Source organism: Haemorhous mexicanus, chromosome 6, assembly GCF_027477595.1.
Source record: "Haemorhous mexicanus isolate bHaeMex1 chromosome 6, bHaeMex1.pri, whole genome shotgun sequence".
In the NCBI taxonomy this organism is placed as follows: Eukaryota; Metazoa; Chordata; class Aves; order Passeriformes; family Fringillidae; genus Haemorhous; species Haemorhous mexicanus.
In genome coordinates this window covers 44,824,100-44,843,452 of record NC_082346.1, presented here as the reverse complement: position 1 = coordinate 44,843,452, position 19,353 = coordinate 44,824,100, and the positions used below count along the sequence as shown (strand labels likewise).

The following is a 19,353-nucleotide window of genomic DNA, read 5'->3' as shown; positions in this document are numbered from 1 at the left end:
CTCAAGGCCTTCTTCTTGTAAATATTCTTTGATTTTGTCCTGAGATGAAACTGACAGCTTCTAAGAAAACAGCTGCCACATGGTAACCTCTGCCTCTGAAAGCAAGGCCTCTACAAAAGACAAGCATTAGCAGAAATCTCTCTCACATGACCTTTGAAAGACAAGATTCATATGTGGGAATGGAATAACATGTCTTTAAGCATGCATGTTCCCATCACATATGTGGTCCCTCTCCCCTTCATGATGAAATAGAGAGATGTCCAGCAAATCAAGACACAGCATGACTACTCAGACAAAAAGCCTTCAATTGTTTATTAAAAACGTATTTAAACATCATGAGGCAGCAACGACTATCTGGGACCTCTGCCCCTAAAAACAATAAGACTGCACCCAAAGTTACTTCAGATGGAAAAAACTAGGAAGACGTAAATAAGGACTGAACTACCTTAGAATTTTTCTTTCCTTAGAGAATGGGAGATAAGTGTGACTTTCACTGCCAACTGTAAGAATAGGCTCCAGCAGGCAACAAGACAGATCTGAGAGGAAGCTTTGAGGATTGTTAGGATTCAAAAATTAAGGAAAAAAAAAAAAACCAACAACAACAGTCATAGCTTTACAGTAACCAAATTCTCAGGTTTTTTACTAATCCTAAATATGTTGGCAAAAAAGAACACTTCAGCAGTTTCCTTGGTGCTGAACAGGGACCATTTGGGAAGGTATCAAGGGCACAGCTTTCCAAGACAAGCTCTTCCAAATGCATAATGATGACCATCATTGACCTTATGACCCAATTTTTTAGGTCTCTTTCCAATTCTGAGTCCTGTTTGAAGGACTTTAGAAGAGAAGGGGAACTTGCTTTCTGGAAACCAAAGCAATCTCCACATTCAGGCAGCAGCTGTTCTGGTACCACACTGGCACACAAAGTGCCACTTTATGTGTTTGGGGAGCAGCACTGATGTTACACAACCTCAGCAATACAACACCACATCAAAGAACTACCCTGGGTACAGGAGAAGGAAACACCACAGCTCTAGTGGGACAGTCTTCACGGCAAGCCTCATGGCTTTGTTTCAGAGCCACACACAGAGCAACAGGATAGTCTAATTGGGTGGTTCTCTGGAGGAGGAGGGCTAGCAGAGATCACATGCCACCCAAAGAGCCAATGGGTTGCGATAATTTTAAACAAAATAGCTATCAAAAAAATCACTAATATTAAAGAGCTTTCAGTGCATCTAATACAAATAGAATAGGCTTTTTCATAAACCTCAAATACATTTTTTTCTTTGAACGTTATAAAAAACTGTACAAAACGGGGTACTTCTTTTGTTGACTCTGTCCCAAACGGGCAAAGACACAAGTTCTCCTACACTGCGCTCATTTCCACAAGGAACAAAGTGCTTAATAGAAAATATTAATAAAAAAGAAAAAAAGACAGAATAAAACCAGCCTACAACTGCCCACCAATGCTGTGAGATGGGAGTTGACATGAAGTGAGCTCCTGTGAGAGGACACAAAATTCTCACAAACCAGTGTATTATTGTGAGAGTATGGAAGGAGGGTTGGGGCACAAGAGCTCCCAGCCAACCAGAACACTGAGACACAAGCAAGGGATCAGACCTGACTGAATGGTCAATTTGGTACTCAAAGTTTTCTCTCAGATGATACATTCAATCCTGAGACAAAACAGCCTTGACAAGCAGCAGGGCTTCGTCATGATGTAACTTGTAATCTTGACACAGTAGGGAAAGACAATCAAGGAGTCTTCTCAATTTGTGACATTTTTGAAGGATCAGTTTGGGACATCTTGTTTTAGCAAATGTACATACAAACTTGACAGAAAAAGCTATCTTCCTGTAGTGACTGGTAGCCAACACAGCAGACTGGTACTGCATGATTCTAGACATCATGGTGATTGTCATTTAACCCCAACAGCAAAACCTTGGAGTTCTGGATGGTAAATATCCCAAGTGCTTTGGGCATTGAAGCCATATGCATTGTACTGAGTCAGTGATGCTGATATTGATATTCTTTTAACTAATGGGAGCTTACAGGAACAGCAAATTATTTAAAGAGGCTTCAAGAAATCACTACGGTTTACATGCTGCAAAAAGCAACTCCCACTGAGTTCTAAACTGCCTGGAAAAAGAAAACAACTGAAGAGAAATGTTTCCCAGGCAGAACAGGCAATGCCTCCAGTGCTTGCACTAGAGGCCCACCTCATCAAAAATTAACTCCTCTTTCAGTCCAATCTTTACCATTCAGCTCCTTCTACCTTCCATTTCCCCTGTCTCTATTTGTTCTTCCAAATACTTACTTCTGTGGATCCCAAGAAAGGGTGCTCTGAGGCACAAATTAACTGAATGCTTAGAATTTCTCCCAAAGTGTTTAAAGGCTACTGCAAATACTAATAAACCACTCTGAGAAAACTACCAGTAAGTAGCAGTCCATACCCTGGTACCATCCTTTCCCACTACTAAAGGTACCAACTCACAGGGGATAGAGCACAGAGGCAAAGAGCTGCTAAACCACTCACAGGAACTGTCGATCCACAAGCTGCATTTGGTAGACAAAAGTGTAATAAAGGATATTGCCATGGGAGCAAACTAATGAAATGGACAGTAAGGTAAACAAGTATGTGCACAGAGTGCAACAATGAAGTGTCAAGTGGGTGCTGGAGAGGGGAACCTCTCTGCAATCAATCTTACCTTCACATCCACGCTCAATCTGCCCACTGCGGTGCAGAGCATCGTTGATAAGGTCAGGCAGACGCCCATTCAGGTCTACGGATGCCAGACAGCCCTGAAATCCATCACGAGAGGCCACAAGCTTCGGGAGGTTGCTGTACATGCCTTGAGCTAGGCCAGCAATGTAGAGATCACCTAGAGCAGAGAGGAGTAAACATACCAGGAGGAGGAGGTTACACACCTTCTAGAGCCACTTTTCTTGCCACCAAATGTGAATAAAGCAAAGTGAACACTTGCTCAGGAAAAGTTAAAAAGAGAGCAACATATTGTGCAAGAAGTCATTTCTGATTCCTTCACTACAAAATACCAAAACAAACCCAAAAACTAAACAACCAGCCAAAATAAAAACTGAAACAAAGAACCCATCACAAAATCCCCTAAATAATCCCAGTTCTCTTTGCTACCTAACCAGGAAAAACTGAAAAATGACAATTTCTGGAAAAGGAAAATATGACAAACTATTTGGCTACAAGAAGCTGTCAAACAAAAAAGAGATAAATGAATTTGAAAGCCAAAATGTGCCAAGTACAGATTTACTGCTCTGTACTGCATGGTTACTCCAAGCTTTCTCCTGTTCACTAGTTCAGCCCTGCAAGAAGAAAGAGTGAATATGTTAATCTTGCAGAGTTTACCTTTAAGATCCAGATTTTTGGCACCGTTGATAACCTGAGTGACCACCTTAGTGTCCACTTTTAAGCTGTGTGTGTTACTGTTATCTCTGGTAATGACAACATTGTGCCACTGGTTGTCATTCAGAGGACGATCACTGTTGCCTTTGATAACATTAGGTCCATTTCCAAGGTCAAACACATAGTGTATATACCTGTAAATATAACAAGAACTGGTTAATATTCTGGAAGAACTGCAGCATTAATGAACCTTTTTCTAGCCAGTGCTGGTAAATTAACTTTAAAAGTCATTAAGGGAAATATCTCTGGGTTAGAAAGTTCTAATAAGCCAAAATATTAGCCACTGCTTTGAAAGAATGTAGTTGTTTCCTTTCCACCAAAATGTAAAGATTAGTATTTTGAGATGACAACATTTCAAGTAATCAGATGGTAACCATAAAATATTCCTCTTTTTCACAAAGTTCTCTCAAAACTTTGTGTTTTTCTTTCACAAAAACACTGGCTGAGCATATAATTATTTTTTTAAATTGGTAATATTGATAAATGTACTGGTGAGCAACACTAGATATGCTTATTTGGGGCATATATTCCCCAGGTTAATTCTGAGTTTTGAATAACTCCCATAAGAAGTTAATTAGGAAACTCACTTTAAATATTGTACTAAAATTCTCTTGAGATCCTAGACTTATTCAAACAGCTGAAAAACAATTAGCAAAGCTTTTGGCAAAAATAGAGACTGTAACGAAGGCTGAAGTCAGGGGAGTGTTATCCTGAATTATTTATATAGTGCAAACACAGAAATTCACCTGAGGATGGGAGAGCAGTATTCTACTCAGAAAAGAGAAAAAAAAAAGACAAGAAAATTCTACTCTCAACAGAGCACCAGGAGATCATGACTGTTCCTTTTTTTATGGCTCAATGTCTCACTTACAGAAGTATGTGCAAATCCAAAACCGAAAACCGATTGAATTGAAATAAAAAGGACTAGTAAACTGTAGAAGACATGTCTACCATGACTAAATCATCAGAGATCAAAATTTGTTCAGCTAACAAAGGATTTTTTTTTATGAGCTATAGGTGTCCTGGAAAGAATACAGCAGCTCAAAAGCAAACTGAGTTCGCTTTTCATCAAGCGTCACCAGCTGAGTACAAATTCAGAAGCCGATGTGCTTTTGCTTTTTCCTTCACTGGAGATGGCAGAAAAACAAGTATTACAATGGAAAAAAAAAGGGGGGAGGGAGTAGGGAAGCAGAGACATACAAATCCCTCAACACATCTCCTCCTCTGTGCTAAAATATTAGTCTAACTATGTCCCAAATTTAAAACACTAATGTTGTACACTGTATAAATGTCCCTCCGACAGCCATAGGAGGAAGACAATGATAAAAATCAGGAGTCTTAAGCTTCAGTGTTTTTGGTTAAACACTTTGTCTTACAGCTCAGCAAACAGACAAAACATGAGTATCAGGTGAACTTCTCTTCATGTAAGCATTTTAAGCCCACCTATAAGTAATTTATCTATAAATAAGCTGGTAGAAAACAACAGAAAGCCACTTACCCCTTGACTAGTTCAACTGCGATAAAGTCATTGCCATCGCCACTGTTAAAGAGGATGAAACCATCAGCTGAGGTGGTCTTGAACTGAAAGAAGAGGTGCATGGATGTATAAGCCTGCAAGGTGGCCAAGCTCAAGTAGCTGCTCTTAGTCTTGAATGTCACAGGGTCAGCTATAATGTTGCGGAGACCAAAGCGCGCCTTCAGCTCGCAGTAGTCAATGTCGCCGTTCTTGCACAGGTCGATGTAGAGCATCCCGTTGAACATGAGGCTCTGCAGGTGCCCGATGAAGCTGGAGGGGATGACAGAGATGTACCGCTTCTCTGTCATGATCCCTGTCTCGATGTTGTGGAACTCCAAGCGGGTATGATCACCAACCATTGTGCCTGAAGGACAGAAACAAGGAGGAATACTGGGGATCAGCAACAGGTCATATAGAGCCCTTCACACTCCAATTTCCAGAGTGATAGCAGAACTAAATCCTATCCAATCACTGTTCAGTAGCTTGTGTAAGAAAGGATGTACAGAATCTTGGTGAGGAGGCTTGGTGGAGATGTGTGAGTCTAGGAGTTTCCAAAACCTGAAAGAAAAGACAGGCTCCTAAAGGGCCATAGGCAGCAAGCTCTGTCCTTTTCCCTGTGCTTCACAATCTTTATTGTCTGTGAAGAGGACCAGGCATCTCCCTTAAAGCTGACGGTGATCTATTTGATGCAGCAGACCATCTGCCAAACAACTCGAACACTTCTGAAACAACTTTTATAAGTGCATCTCCTAAAAACACTTGTTAAACATAGATTAATATAAATAGAGCAGTGAGAGAAGTGAGAATAGTCACAAAATTGCTGTTATTTATTCCTTTGTTCTCTCCTTGTGCCTAATGTTACTCCTCTTCTTTAAAGAGCACAGGTGGAGGGAAACACACAAAAATGCAACAGGTAAAAAGCACTCCAGCTATTTAAATCATCAACCTACCACTTTGGCTATTTACCACATCATGACAAGATTTTAACCTCTGAAAATATCCAAGCTATTCAGTATACCAAATACTACTGTCAGACTCCTCACACAGCATATTTAAATGTTTTACTAAGTGTGCTAGGCACCAGTGCTGACACAGAACCCATACAGACAGATGAAATACATCAGTATGCTAGAAAGACAAGTTGGACAACATTAGAATGTAAAACCTTTGAGCCAATCTTCTTTTAGCTCTCCATAGATCCTCATTAAGGTAGTTTTCACTATTTGGTCACATGTGCAAGGTGTTTTTCTACATGGGCCTTGGTCAACATAGTAAACAGGAATGAATGAAATATTAAGAATTTCATTGTTTTCCTATAATTCCCTGTACAGCCCCTATTAAAATTCTGCTACATACATGCCATTATTTTTTCTCTCATGAAATTTTCTGCAGTTCTCATTGGGTTTATGGAGTGTGGTGTTGGCTGTGGGGTGGCTGCAGGGCAGCCTTAGTGACGAGAGGCCGGGGCTATCCCATGCCTGAAATGACCAGTTCCAAGTGACTCCAACCTGCCCACCAAAGAGCACAGCTGAGCCCCTTGGACAAGATGGTTGTACCTGGGAGAAAACGTGTAAGAAAGGACATAATGCCACCCACAAGAAACAAAGGGAGAGGGAAAACCCAACTCAAACCCCTATGAACATTAAGGATTGAAAGGGGGAGGGGGCATGTCACTATAGGACATGAAATAAAACTACGCAGGCACTGGAACCTCCAAGGTAAAAAGAAGGGAAGTTTAATTTCTGACTCCAACATTTATAGATTTTCAAAAATGATAGTGGATTGGAAGATGACAGTGCCACCTCTCCAATGACACTGGACAAACCAACAGTCCATCAAATTTTTTCTCCTCCAGAAAAGAATGTAGAACAGTAATTATTTAGAGAAAAGCGTGTGGGAAAGTTTGTTACAAGAACGTAAACATTAGAAGGCTTAGAAGAGCTTAGAAGAACAGGGCAACATCAGCATTCCAGGGGCCAGAGAGGAAATTTTCCATCATCCACGAAGAAGATCACAGTGGTGCAGACAACTACACTGCAACTCAAGGAGGACTCTTGTGCTAGAGCAGGTGGATATTTCCTGATGGAACTGCAGCCCCTGGAGAGCCTACTCTGGAGAAGGTTTTCCTGACAGCCTGTGGAGATCACAAATGCTGGAGCACTTCATGAAGAACTGCATTCCATGGCTAGGACCCATGCTGGAGCAGGACAGAAGTGTGAGGAGGAAGGAGCATCAGAGAGGAGCTGTTAAAGGCTGAGCATAGCCACCATTCTCCAACCCCTTTTTCTGCATAGTGGGGGCAGGTGGGAGAGGCAGGGAGAAGCAAATCTAATAAAAGAGAATGGCAGACACTGTTCTACTTTCTTTTCTTTGTTTCTCACCATTCAACTCTATTTTTAATTGGCAGTAAATTAAATTATTTTTCTCCAAGTCAAGTGTGTTTTGTCCATGATCATAATCACTGCACAGTCCTCTCTTTTAGAAGGTTTTCCAAAGAAAACACTCACACGACCTGTTGGTCCCTCTCATAACATTTTAACATGCTGGTCAAATTCACCAGGTTCAAAATCCAGAGGGAGCAAAGATAATTAAACTCACACTAGTTTTGTGAAATTTGACGAGTGGATAAAGACCGGAATAAATATTTCGAGTGTGCGATAGACAGACAAAATTTAGCAACAGTATCTGACTTGACTGCATCTGCTGGTCAGCAAGCATATCTGCACAACTCTCAACCAGTCACTGCACGAGATATTTGTCAGTCATTGGGGTTATACCTGGGAATCTTACCAATCACCATAGCTGAACCCAGAATAAACTCCTCCAACTTCCCTAGGTTATATCAACTGGGGCTTATAAGCTTTCTCATATTCTGTGCTCTCTCCCGAAGTCTCCTAACATTTTGCACCACTAGAGCTTCCAGGCATTAAAAAAAAAAAAAAAAAAAAAACCAACAAAAAAAAACCAAAAAAAAAAAAAAAACACCAAACAGTAGTCCTTTCAAGACTTTTCCTGCGAGTTGTGACTTTTTTTTTTTTTTTTTTTTCTGTTGGGGATAGAACAAAACCTGAACACACTTATAAAGACGTGTGGATGATACATCCTGGCTTGTAGAAAGTCAGATTATATGAACTGATGGTCATTCTCTTACTTAGACATTCTGGAAACTCTGAAATATTTCTAACTCACTTCTCACAGTCATGTACAAACTGCAGGTTTTCAGTTTATACTTTGTCCAAATGTGAACAAGTTTTATTCAAAGACAGCAAGCAAACACAGTTGTTATTAGAATTTTTTTTTCCTGATCTACTTCAAATATGAGGAAAAAATATAAATCAATTCACCTTTTTCACTTATTCCAAATTTTACCAGTGGATCTAAATATCTATGCAATTATACAAAGACCATGGAAAACTTCAGTCCAAGCAGACACAGCTGATCAAACTTAGAAGCAGCTGAAGGCAGTCACAAATTTCTGACTATTTAAAAATTCAAGTGTCAGCACCAATGCAAATGTTTTTTAAATCCTGAAACGGTTCTTTACCAGAAATAATATTATTTTAGTTGAAACATTGAAGTTTCCAGAAATTGAAATAGTACATGGGGAAATTTTTTAGACAGCTTTCTCCCTTCTATTACTGTGATCCTTAGAGTTTCAGATTCAGTGTTATAAAATTTATGATTTTTCTAAACGAGAAGTGTATTTTCTTAAAATTATAAAAGTCACTTTAAAAAAATCCTGCTTTTTTACTTAAAGAAAATAGAAAATATAGTTTTATTTAAAAACAATAAAATTAAGAAATGTCAGTTCTCAAAGGCAAGAAAACTCCTGCCTTTTTCTTTTACACTTAAAAAGATACAAGGCAATTGTGGCCTGAGTAGGAGAAAAAAGCTAAGATGGGGAATCTGAAGTACACTGGGACAGAGAGTCCAAATATAGGAGGCATTAAAAATGGAGTGAGGGAGTTTGGAGGAGGTGAGCCCAGAATCTTAGAAAAGGTTAAAAATTGAGAAAACTGGGGCTGGCTTAATAAAAAAAAAATAGTGCTAGAGGCAGTACTGTAGAAAGTCAGGAGTAGTTCAGTGAAAAGCTGCAAAGGACATGGCAATACAAGATCAGAGTCAGGACAGAGATGTAATTTCCTAGGAAATCATGGAGTGCCATCCAGTACTTTCTGATCTCATTAGCTATCAGCCCCACCTGCAGAGTTCACCTCTAGTTCCCCACTGTGCTCTCTAGAGTACTGTACCTACTGCAGCAATCAGAAGCTCTCTAGTTCAAGTGGTAGCAGACAGAAAAAATTCCAGCCTCCACTGTGGTATTTGGGTGCTAGGAAGATGTCATAGAGAGGAATATATCTGCTGTCTTTGTATCTCATTTACCACTGATATTCTGACATCTGTTCTGAGGTCAGCAGGAATGTGGGACAAAGGTTTTGTCAACTTTTTCATTAAACAGTAAAATGCTTTCCAGAATTGGATTCTGTCACTGCCTTAGATGTTCTACAGGAAACCAAGCAAGACATTTCATTACAATTTTTTCATAGGTACTCATTAATTGTCTACATCTAATTCTCCAATCTGGTGCCTTGTTCCCAAACCTGTAAAGTGGGAAAAAGATGCCCACTCACTTCACATAACACAGACATGGGAAAAAAATCCAGTTAAAGCTTCTTAGTTCTGTATAAACATATTGATGAGTAGCCTACAACATATAAAGACAAAATAAAAAATACTAAAAAAAAATTTTTATAAGAAGTCTAAATTTAGAGGAAATTTCAGCTGGTGCGCATTGTTCCAAACGGGCAATAAGAAAACAGAAATCAAACAGGCTGTTTATTTTTACTGGGGGCTCAATTTAGATTTCTGATCTATGCCTAAGACAGCAAGAATCCTGTGGAAAAATCTATGTGACCACACCACTGAAGACTGTTATCATCTGCCCGAGGAAGTGGGATGCAGATTGCACAAAAAATCTTAACTCTGGCTTTTCTGACTTCTGACTTTGCCATGATGGCATTCTTTTAACAGATATTTTTAGCTGTAATGCATCTTTAATTATGTAATTCATATACATGTACATATGCGCATCCTATTTTAGTACAGGATTGTATCATTATTATTTATAAACTCAGCTTCGTGAAAAAGACTTCAAGAACAGATGGCTTTGAGGGATCGATTCAGTAATGCAGAGAGTGCCACCCCGTGGCGCTTCCTACAAAAGCATATCCAGAACAATTGTTCTCAAATTTAGAAGTAATTGGGATGAAATGTTTCTTTTAATTTCTCTCTTAAATAAAATTCATTTTTCCTATAAGCTAATTTTGACCAAGCCACTACCAAGGATGAATTTCAACAAGGAGAGGGAATGATTTTTCTTGCATGTTTCTTATTCCCTCTTGCAAAATCACAGCCTAAGTAGGACAGCACATATTTACTTCAGAGAGAAAACTTATTTCAAACCATTTTCCCGTAAGACAACTTCTTTGGGCATATTTCAGATTTCTGACTCCTGGCTTTCCAAATTATCTAAATTACCACAATATTTAAAATAATTCACATTCATATGGAAGAAAAATACTTTTTTTCAGAGATAGGTTTTAGTGTTCTGGTACTATGTGTGGCAGCCATTACTCCTAGTTGGATTCTGAGTAGAACCTACTCAGAAAGAGTATTTCAGCTTTTTGGCAAACCAGCATGGGTGTAAACTAACAATTATACCTGCATCGGTTTTGCATCCAGGGTTCCTGGGCTTTTTTGATTGGTGGGGTTTTTTTGTTTGTTTGTTTTGTTTTGGGTTTTTTTTTGTTTCTTTTGTTTTTTGTTGTTTGTGGTTATTGTTGTTGTATTATCATCAGCCTCAAGACAGCTGATGCTTTTGTCAAAAGCTTGGTTCCTAAAATTATATACAAATAAGAGAATTTTAGACCTTCAAAAGTAAAGAAAGATAGGTTAGATAGGTTTCTGGCTCATGCAGTCATGGGGAAATGGACCTGAAAAGTATAATCTCTAAGATTCTGTAATTAAAAAAGGATCAATCTGGAGTACTTTGATCATTTGAATGCAAATCTTAACCTGGGACACACGAACTTTTCTGACTGATCTTTTCTTTCCTCCCTCCAACTACATTTCTCTGCAAAAAAAAAGCAGGAGCTCAAAAAGCTGTCTGAAAATGCAGAAAATTATTTTAAAAAATAATCAAGGGAAAAAAAAAAAAGACTGACACACTTTGTCAAGTCAGGATCCTCCCTAAGCTCTAAACCAAAGCTGAGAACAAACTGCTTTGCTTGCTTTTTCTTCTGGATGGCTCTTTACCAGGCACACAAGAACTTGGGAAATAAAAAAAAAAAAAAAAAAATTGAAAATAACCTAGACTGCCTAAACTAAAAAAAAAAATCAATTTTTTTTTAATGAAAAAAAAAATTAAAAATTAGCATCAGAGACATAAATCTGTGCTCTGTAACACATGTACTTCATGCAGGTTTTATCATCAAGGAAAAGTTTGTGCAGAGGAATGGTCCAGAGAGCCTTGGCCTTGATTCCACAGCACTGGAAACCATCACACGTGCAACTCAGGAATGGAGTGTGTTCAGTCTAGCTCAGAAAAAGCCTGGACCAAGACAAAGTTCTGCTGAATCCCTCTGCAGTCTGAGATAAGTGCAAGCTTATCTGTCCCCTAAACAGGTATCTCAGGTGGTTACAGCTGTAACAGAAGTTTCTGGTGCTGGCTAAGAAGTCTCTCAGACCTGAACATTCATTTTCAACATCATAACACTAAATAATACAAGAGTGCTAACAGGAAGGGGTGGGGGGAGAGATACATAGAAAAACAGGGAGAAGGAGCATAATGGCAAAGACCAGGAACAGAGATACAGAGACAGTGATCAAAAAACACTGATACATCACACTTACCCTCAGCAACATCATCATCCACGATCAGCTTGAGGCTCTTTCCTCGCCGCACCACCCGGACAGTGTGCCACTCATTGTCATTGAGTTTCTGCCCAGCATAAAGAGTTTCAGGTCCCTTGCCTGGGAAGGGTGAAAGGTGCAGCAGTTAAAGGCAGACCCACAATTGCTTTAGTACTTTTCTCAGTGGGAAAAGTCATGAAAATCAACTTGGTGTGATACCGACCAGTAGAGTGTACAGGTATATAACAACCTAGAATCAACCCTCACACCTACACTTCCCAGCTCAGGGAATCACAAACCCTTCCACTCAGTCAGGTGCCTCCCTCCACAGAGCCCTAAAGTCACATGCATTTAAAATGGGTAGAAATCTCTCTTGTGCTGTGGTACTAATTTCCAATCAGGCTGCATGGCACACTACAGTAATAGGGAAACAAGTTGATGACTGCAATGTCTCAAAGGGGATCCATTACAGTAGCATTTTGCTCTCCTAAGTATTGGGATTTACAACATCCCCAAGGTACTTGGGATTCTTTTCAAAGTTTAACACACTGGTCTTTCAACACTTCAGTATCAAACACCAGGTTGGTTTCAATCTCAAAAAAAAACCCCAAAAACAAAAACTCCACAACCCCCCCCAAAAAAGCAATAAAAAACCCCCTCACAGAACTTCATACCCCATCTTTATAAGTAATTTTTTAAAAAAATTATAATCTAAAAGAAAACCATTCACCAACCTTGCTGATTGCTTTAAGATTCTTTGGCAAAGCAGCCTATATTTGAGGTGCTTACTTCACCCCGTGGATTACAGTCAAAAGTGAAAGAGGAGCCATGTCTTCTCCAAAAGATTATACCACAGTTGCCCTTGCAAACAATGCTCCTGGGAAAACAGCACTAGTGCTACCCATATTTGTCTAGTTTTGCTCACCCATCACAGTTGACAGGCAATTACATAAAAAATTAATTGTTCAGATTACAGGACCAGAACACCTCACTCATGTCAAATGGTAAGTGAAATTGAATAATGGTGTGTGCTAAATTAAAAGCATCTATCCTCATTTCAGTGCAGTACTGAAGTGGGGGGTTTTGATCCAGGTATACCAGAAAATGTAGAATGAGTACAGCCAAACTTGTTGCACAGTGGTCTGGACCCACTGCCCAAACTGGCAAAAGGGAAACCCAAGAAAAAAAAAAAAAAGAGAGAGATATTGAACATATTAACAGAGGCAGGATAGGGACAATGAGGCACTGCTACAGCTCATCATACTGCACTGGTAAAACTCATGTCAAATAGTTCACAGCCTACAGGATGCACAGTGCCTAATGAGCAGCATTACTGTTATTGCTTCTCACCAAAGAAGGAACATGGGCAAAGAAGGGGGTGTCTCATTCAGCTAGGATTCTATCTGTGGTAGAGGAATTCTTCAGAAGAAGAGCAAAACAAAATAAATATTCCATTACTCTTTTTGAAAAAATCATGCAGTTCATGCTAATAAAAAAGGAGATTAAGACCTTTTCCAAATAAAGACCATTGCCAGCCAATTTTACCATAAACTAAGATTAAAAAAATGTTTTTCTAGTGACCTGAAAGATGAGAGTCATTCTTGGATTAAAAGAATGGGGAGGGGTCACATACTGAAGTTACAGAGAATATCTTCTAAGCAGGAGAAACTCATAACTTCTGCTGTCCCTCATCTATGTGCCAAAGTCAAATACCACACATGTAAATCCAGCTGAACAAGGCAGCTAGATCATGGCCAGAAAGCTTAAGTTTTATGGCACCAGACAAGCAAAATTCTAGGAATCCAAGAAAGTCATGCTAGATTTACATCAGTAAGTACATTTTATCCCAAAGAAGAATTCACAAAATTATATCTCTCCCTGGATAGACAGCAAAATTATTGTCTACATCAAAATATACAGCATCAGATACTATAGTTCTACACAGCCACTTCCCAGGTAGGAAGATGAAGGAACCTGGAACTGTGTCTCTATATAATGCCATCTAAAAGCAGGGGAAAGGGGAGAGGGGTGGCAAACGCTTTCTAAAAAAACCCAGTCTTTTCCATATACCCACTGGAGCTCTGGAGGGCTCAGCCAAGAGAAATAGTCAGGTGTGCTGGAGTCTGCTCATTGACAATGCAATGCTCTCTATGCAACAGCTCTGCATTCAGCATGGTTGAGTAACTCAGTTGCTGATCTTCTAGTTCCCATTTTTCAACCCTAGCCTGACAAAACAGGGATCAGCTAAAACAGTCTAGGGTTTGGCTTGTCTTGATGGCCACTGTAACACTTTCAAAACAAAACTGAGACACCAGCAGAAGTTATATGAATATATTCTTAGAAAATGCAGTTTAATCAATTCACAAATAAATGAATAGAAAGTTGCAGCATTCCCACATTTTCCAAATGATTAAGGTTATCTACTTAGAAGTAATTGGTTAATAGCTTGGGCTAAAAAAAATGAGAATTAAGCACTGTAATAATTACTTTATTATTTAAGTCCATGTCTTCATCAGCCAATTTTATATTTGATCAGTAGAAACCAAAAAAAAAGAAGTTTTAATACTTTTGTTCACTTACTACCCTCTCTTTTGCAAAAATGGGCATTGGCTTATTTTAGTAGGGTTACCCAAATAACACTACATACAAAAATTCAACACTTGAGCATGCTTAAGAGCATTCAGATAAGTTTTTCAAACCAAACATATCTGATCTTAAAAGAAAACATTAAACAAACATTATTTACTCTATTCAAACTGGTTTTTTTTCAAATGTTTTCAATACATTTATGCAGTGGTGGGCAGACCTGAAAAACAGCAAAATTCTGTCCTCATTTTTCAACTGAGAGCGTGCAAATAAATTGCTGCTCTTTGTATATGCTCCTATTGAATTCTAAGTAGGTCCAAGAGCTGTGTATGCAGGGACTTTCACATTTGGATACCAAAATTCATTTCATTGAGCATGATTACTACATGTGCCATTACTATACAGACATTTAAACAAGGCCTCGAAGATTCCTAATCCAGCAGTTGCTTATGCTGGGGAGAATAGAAAGGAAATGGGCCTTGTGTTCCTGCACCACAATGCTGTCCCTAAGAACAATCTCCTGCCAGGCATTTCTGTGGTCTTATGTTTTGGAGTTTCATGTTTTTTCCTCCTTTCAAGCTATCTGCACCTACATCATCCTTCAAAACGGACAACAGACATATGAGGAAGCAAAAAAGAAGGTAAAATAGAGAAAGAAACCTAGAGATTTGTATGTTCCCTTTGTATAACAATCTTTTCTGATAAAAGACAAGAAAAGGCAAACAAGGAACTCTTGTAGCAATGAATGGCTCACCTGGAAACAATTTCTATTTATAATACTTCGGGCCACTGGACATTAGGTAATTTCAACACTCTATTTCTTTTTATGCATGAAAAGGGTGAAGAACAACATAACAGTAAACAGAACAAAGAACTTTTTACTGCTGCAATAAAGAAATAGTTAAGCTGACAGACCCTCACTCCTGCTGGTGGCTCTGATCATCTTGGTCATTCCATCCCCTCTCCTAATGCTGTCTGAGGAACTGTGTATCACATGGAATTGATCACCACATTTCATTTTCCAACTCAAATGAAGCAGGCTAGTGAGTATTCCTTTTATGCTTTGCAGTGGCAAATACTACTCAATCAGAAGCAAAAAATATCTGTCTCTCAGCCATCTCCAAATTCTGAACATGAGTTCAGCTGCAGTTCAGGCTTCTTGAGCAAATATTACTTGATTCAGACACAGTGACTCCTCTTCATTCTCCCATGAATCCTCCAACATCTACTCAAACTTTTATGCATATTGTTCATAAAAAAAATTTAGTATATGCTTTCAAAGATGGAAGAACTACATCCAATCTGCCCAGTGTCCCAAACATTATCTCTGTATCAAAGGTGCACTGCTGCTAAATAATAGCTTGGCTCAATTAACCTTTATGAAAGTGTAAGAATACATATGCCAAAGTACAAAGAATCAAAAAGCAGATCATGCCTTCTAAAAATGCCAAGTTGCTTTCCATGTGCTCCCCAAAAACTCACTTGTTCAGAACAAACAACTGGTCAGAGGCATGCAGTTCTGACAATACCTCTAAAAATGCACTTCTTGTTTACCCTCAGTGGCTAACAGTATGTGGCCATTTCCTCTGTGAGATAAAGGAGAAAGAGGGTTAATCCCCTCTGCAGTTTCTCACAGGTGGATCAAAAGTGTGCTTTTACTTTGGTGCAGGCTCTCATCATCTAATCCATTTATAAGATTAAAATTACTTGCATGAAACCAGGCTATCTTTATCACTGCATATGCTATCCAACACCACAGAAGTGGAACACTGAAGTCTACAGAACACCACAAGAGCTGAACAGAAGGGACATTGCCATTTTGGTGAGAAAGGACAAGGTGCTTCCCTCAGTACAATTACAATGACAAATAATATAAATAATTCTACAGTGATTCTAATGCTTTTCAAAGAAGACCCTTGGAAATTATAAGGTTTTCTCTGCTTTTCTTTTTCACTAAAATCCTTAGCTACCACCTCAGATTTTTTCAGTGGAAAGATGAATCTTTGCACCTCTTTTATTCAGGGCAGCATCCTGTAAAAATGCCATTAGCATTCCAAGGTAAGGAGGGGCTGAGAAGGGGAAGTTTCTTTGTCCCCGTCCCCTTTTTTCTCCCATTTGTGATGGAGGAAGGGCATTGGTTGTTTTTACTTCCACCTTTAAATATGACCCAAGTAGTTGTGGTTTGCTGTATAAAATGTGTACACAGAGATTTGTGAAACATGGCAATGAATCACAAGACCCCAAAAAAGGAAGAAATGGGTGCAAGGACAAAGATGCTGGCAATTTTTCACACACCTTTGTGGTTTCCTGATGTGCAGTAAGTTCCTACAAAGCACAGGTCAAATATCAAAACACAAGAATGGCTCAAACGCAGAGCTGGCGGCTGCTCTGAAAATCTTCAGTAACTCTCAATCTTGGTTCAATATAAACCACTAGTGTAAATTTTGTTGTTTCTTTCAGGCAGCACTAGTATGGACAAAGTGTTTTAGGATGGTCTTTTCTTTGACCAGGATTTGCTGATCAACACCAGGAGCATTGTTAATTGCTAAGAAATAAGTGGCAACCCCAGACTGTACCTTGCAGACATTTATCTAGATAACCCAGTCAATTCAACATATATTTTCATACACACTCACTCGTTTTGCTCATATACAGGCTTTAGAATTCCTCTTTTCAAGAAAATGCTGGCTGCCAACAAGGAATAAGCAGTTGCACTCCCCCTACAGTTATTCAGTATCTTCACTGGGGACCTTACCTGCAGCAGTCTTTCCGTTTCCTCAAGGAACAGGATCATGTCCATGTACTACCCCACAAGTTCAAACAAAACATAGCATGCACTTAAGAAACAACCTCCCTGTGAGGCATGCTAAAAACTTTTTTGTTTACAGCTTTACACAGTGGCTTTACTATGAGAAGTCAATAAAGTTGAGATGATTTACATCAGCCTACCCAGAAGCAAAATTTAATTATTGACATCCATTCAGCAGTAAAAAGCATATACACAAAGTCCTTTAAACATCCACAGAGTCAATTAGCCTCACAAGTGCAAGTGAGAATTCCCTGAAACACCCAGACTCATCATGTGCAGGGAATTAGCTCAGAAGCTAACTGCAAAGTAGCAAGACCACCCTACTAGATCTGTCAAACATACCCCCCTCTCCATATAAACATGACCAAAAAAGATAAGCTAGGGTTTAATTATTTTGTATACAATCTATTTTAACTTTTTAAACCCCTTATTAAAAAAAAAAACAAAAAAACAACAACATCAACCAAAACCAATCCCAACAAAGCACAACATAGTTCCTTGCTTTTGCTATAAATACATCTATCACCATACTGAATAACTGGTATTTTCACTGCAGACTCCCTGGCCAATAGCTGCAATAAGGTTTAGCAGAGATTCAGGCAGCATTCAACACAGTTGCATCTTTTTCATAAGGCTCTGAAACAAAACTTAGTGCAGAAATTAAATTGCATGTCTTTCAGGTGACAGGAATATACCTTGTGATTAAGAACAAGGAGATAATTTGATTGCATATATTGTACAGGTCACACATGGCACAAACTGTGTTTATATGGAGGTTTTTTCCATCAAAGTTAGTAGGTTATGCTCCTCGTTTACTTCAATTGCACTGCTGCTGAATTTTAATGCCTTAGACACTATATTGTGCATCAAAAGCAAAATTATTTTTAACAGAAAAATGTTCGTGTTAATAGAAATTTGATCCCCTCAAAAGGATTTAAATAGGAATTTTAATGAAAAGATATTTCATTTAATCCAAAAATAATTTTATTCTGATTTAGAAAACAGGCAAAATATTTCAACTTCAAGCTAAATGAAAAAAATCCACTGTTTTAAAATAAAATTAAGCATTATTATCTATTCAAGATAATTTTAATTTTTAATGGTACTAGATGCTTTCCCATTTTTATTGAGTGAGCTTTTTCCACTTTTAAGGAAAGGGATTTTATTTTATATTCACAATCAGGGAGGAGGTCAAAAAAGGACACAGAAGTATGTAAAATAACCTCAAGTATTCATGTTTTTAAAATTAAGAATTACAAGAGTTTAATTAAATTAACTTCAAAGTGATTTCATTCACACTGACTCTGTTTTCAGATAAGGCTGCCATATGAACCACTTCACATTTGCCTAACGCCTTAAACTGCTGCTCCTAACAGTTAAGGGCAGCAAAAGCTTCAGTGCTGGTATACCCAGGAATACAGAGGCTGCTATATTGTCACTCATCTACAACTTGCCCAAGGAATTATTTGTACACATTAAATTTTCACAGAGCACAGCTCAAGACTACTCCTGGTGTAAGTGGGGCAGCCAGGCAATCTCAGGAGTAGCTTCTACCGCAGGGAGCACCACTAGAGGGAAACCACATGCACTGAAGCTGCTGCTCAGACAGTGTTACGTCAGTACAAAGGAGTTACAGTACTCTATGCTGCTTTCCAGAGTTTTATACACTGATATATTTTGCTTTGAAGATGACTCAACCCCAGCAATTAATAAAATAACTCTAGAACTCCAACCCAGTTTTGCCCCCATAATAGCAACTACCCATTGATTTCAGGTATATTTGTTTAATGAGTGTAATTTGCCACCCAAGAAATGAGTATATGCAGAAATCACAAATGTGCAGAACCTCATGAAGTTTTACCATAGGAGGGAGTTTCGAAGTAACCATATAGCAACAATTATTCATAAACTTCAGCACATCACAACAGCAATAAAGAAGAGAAAACATTCTATTTAAAGGAAGCTTTACATTTTATTAGCTTTCCAGTATACAGTAAAATCAAAGCAAGATGCTGGAGTGAAAAAGCTAGAGATTTAATTCTTCTCTTTATTCTTGTGTAGATTAAATAATAGAGATACCAAACCCAAACAGCTTCA

General features: G+C 38.6%; 1 protein-coding gene across 4 annotated transcripts in view; it reads right to left on the bottom strand.

The window, feature by feature from the left end:
- The window catches only part of NRXN3 (neurexin 3), a 907,297-nt gene that overhangs the window by 529,313 nt on the left and 358,631 nt on the right, over positions 1 to 19,353 (bottom strand). For all 4 annotated transcript variants that reach the window (XM_059850080.1, XM_059850081.1, XM_059850082.1 and 1 more), the window contains 4 exons: positions 11,862 to 11,981; positions 4,932 to 5,313; positions 3,377 to 3,567; positions 2,706 to 2,879 (listed from right to left, as the gene is read on the bottom strand). In XM_059850080.1, coding sequence (XP_059706063.1) covers positions 2,706 to 2,879; positions 3,377 to 3,567; positions 4,932 to 5,313; positions 11,862 to 11,981 — 867 coding nt within the window. The remainder of the gene's footprint in view (positions 1 to 2,705; positions 2,880 to 3,376; positions 3,568 to 4,931; positions 5,314 to 11,861; positions 11,982 to 19,353) is intronic.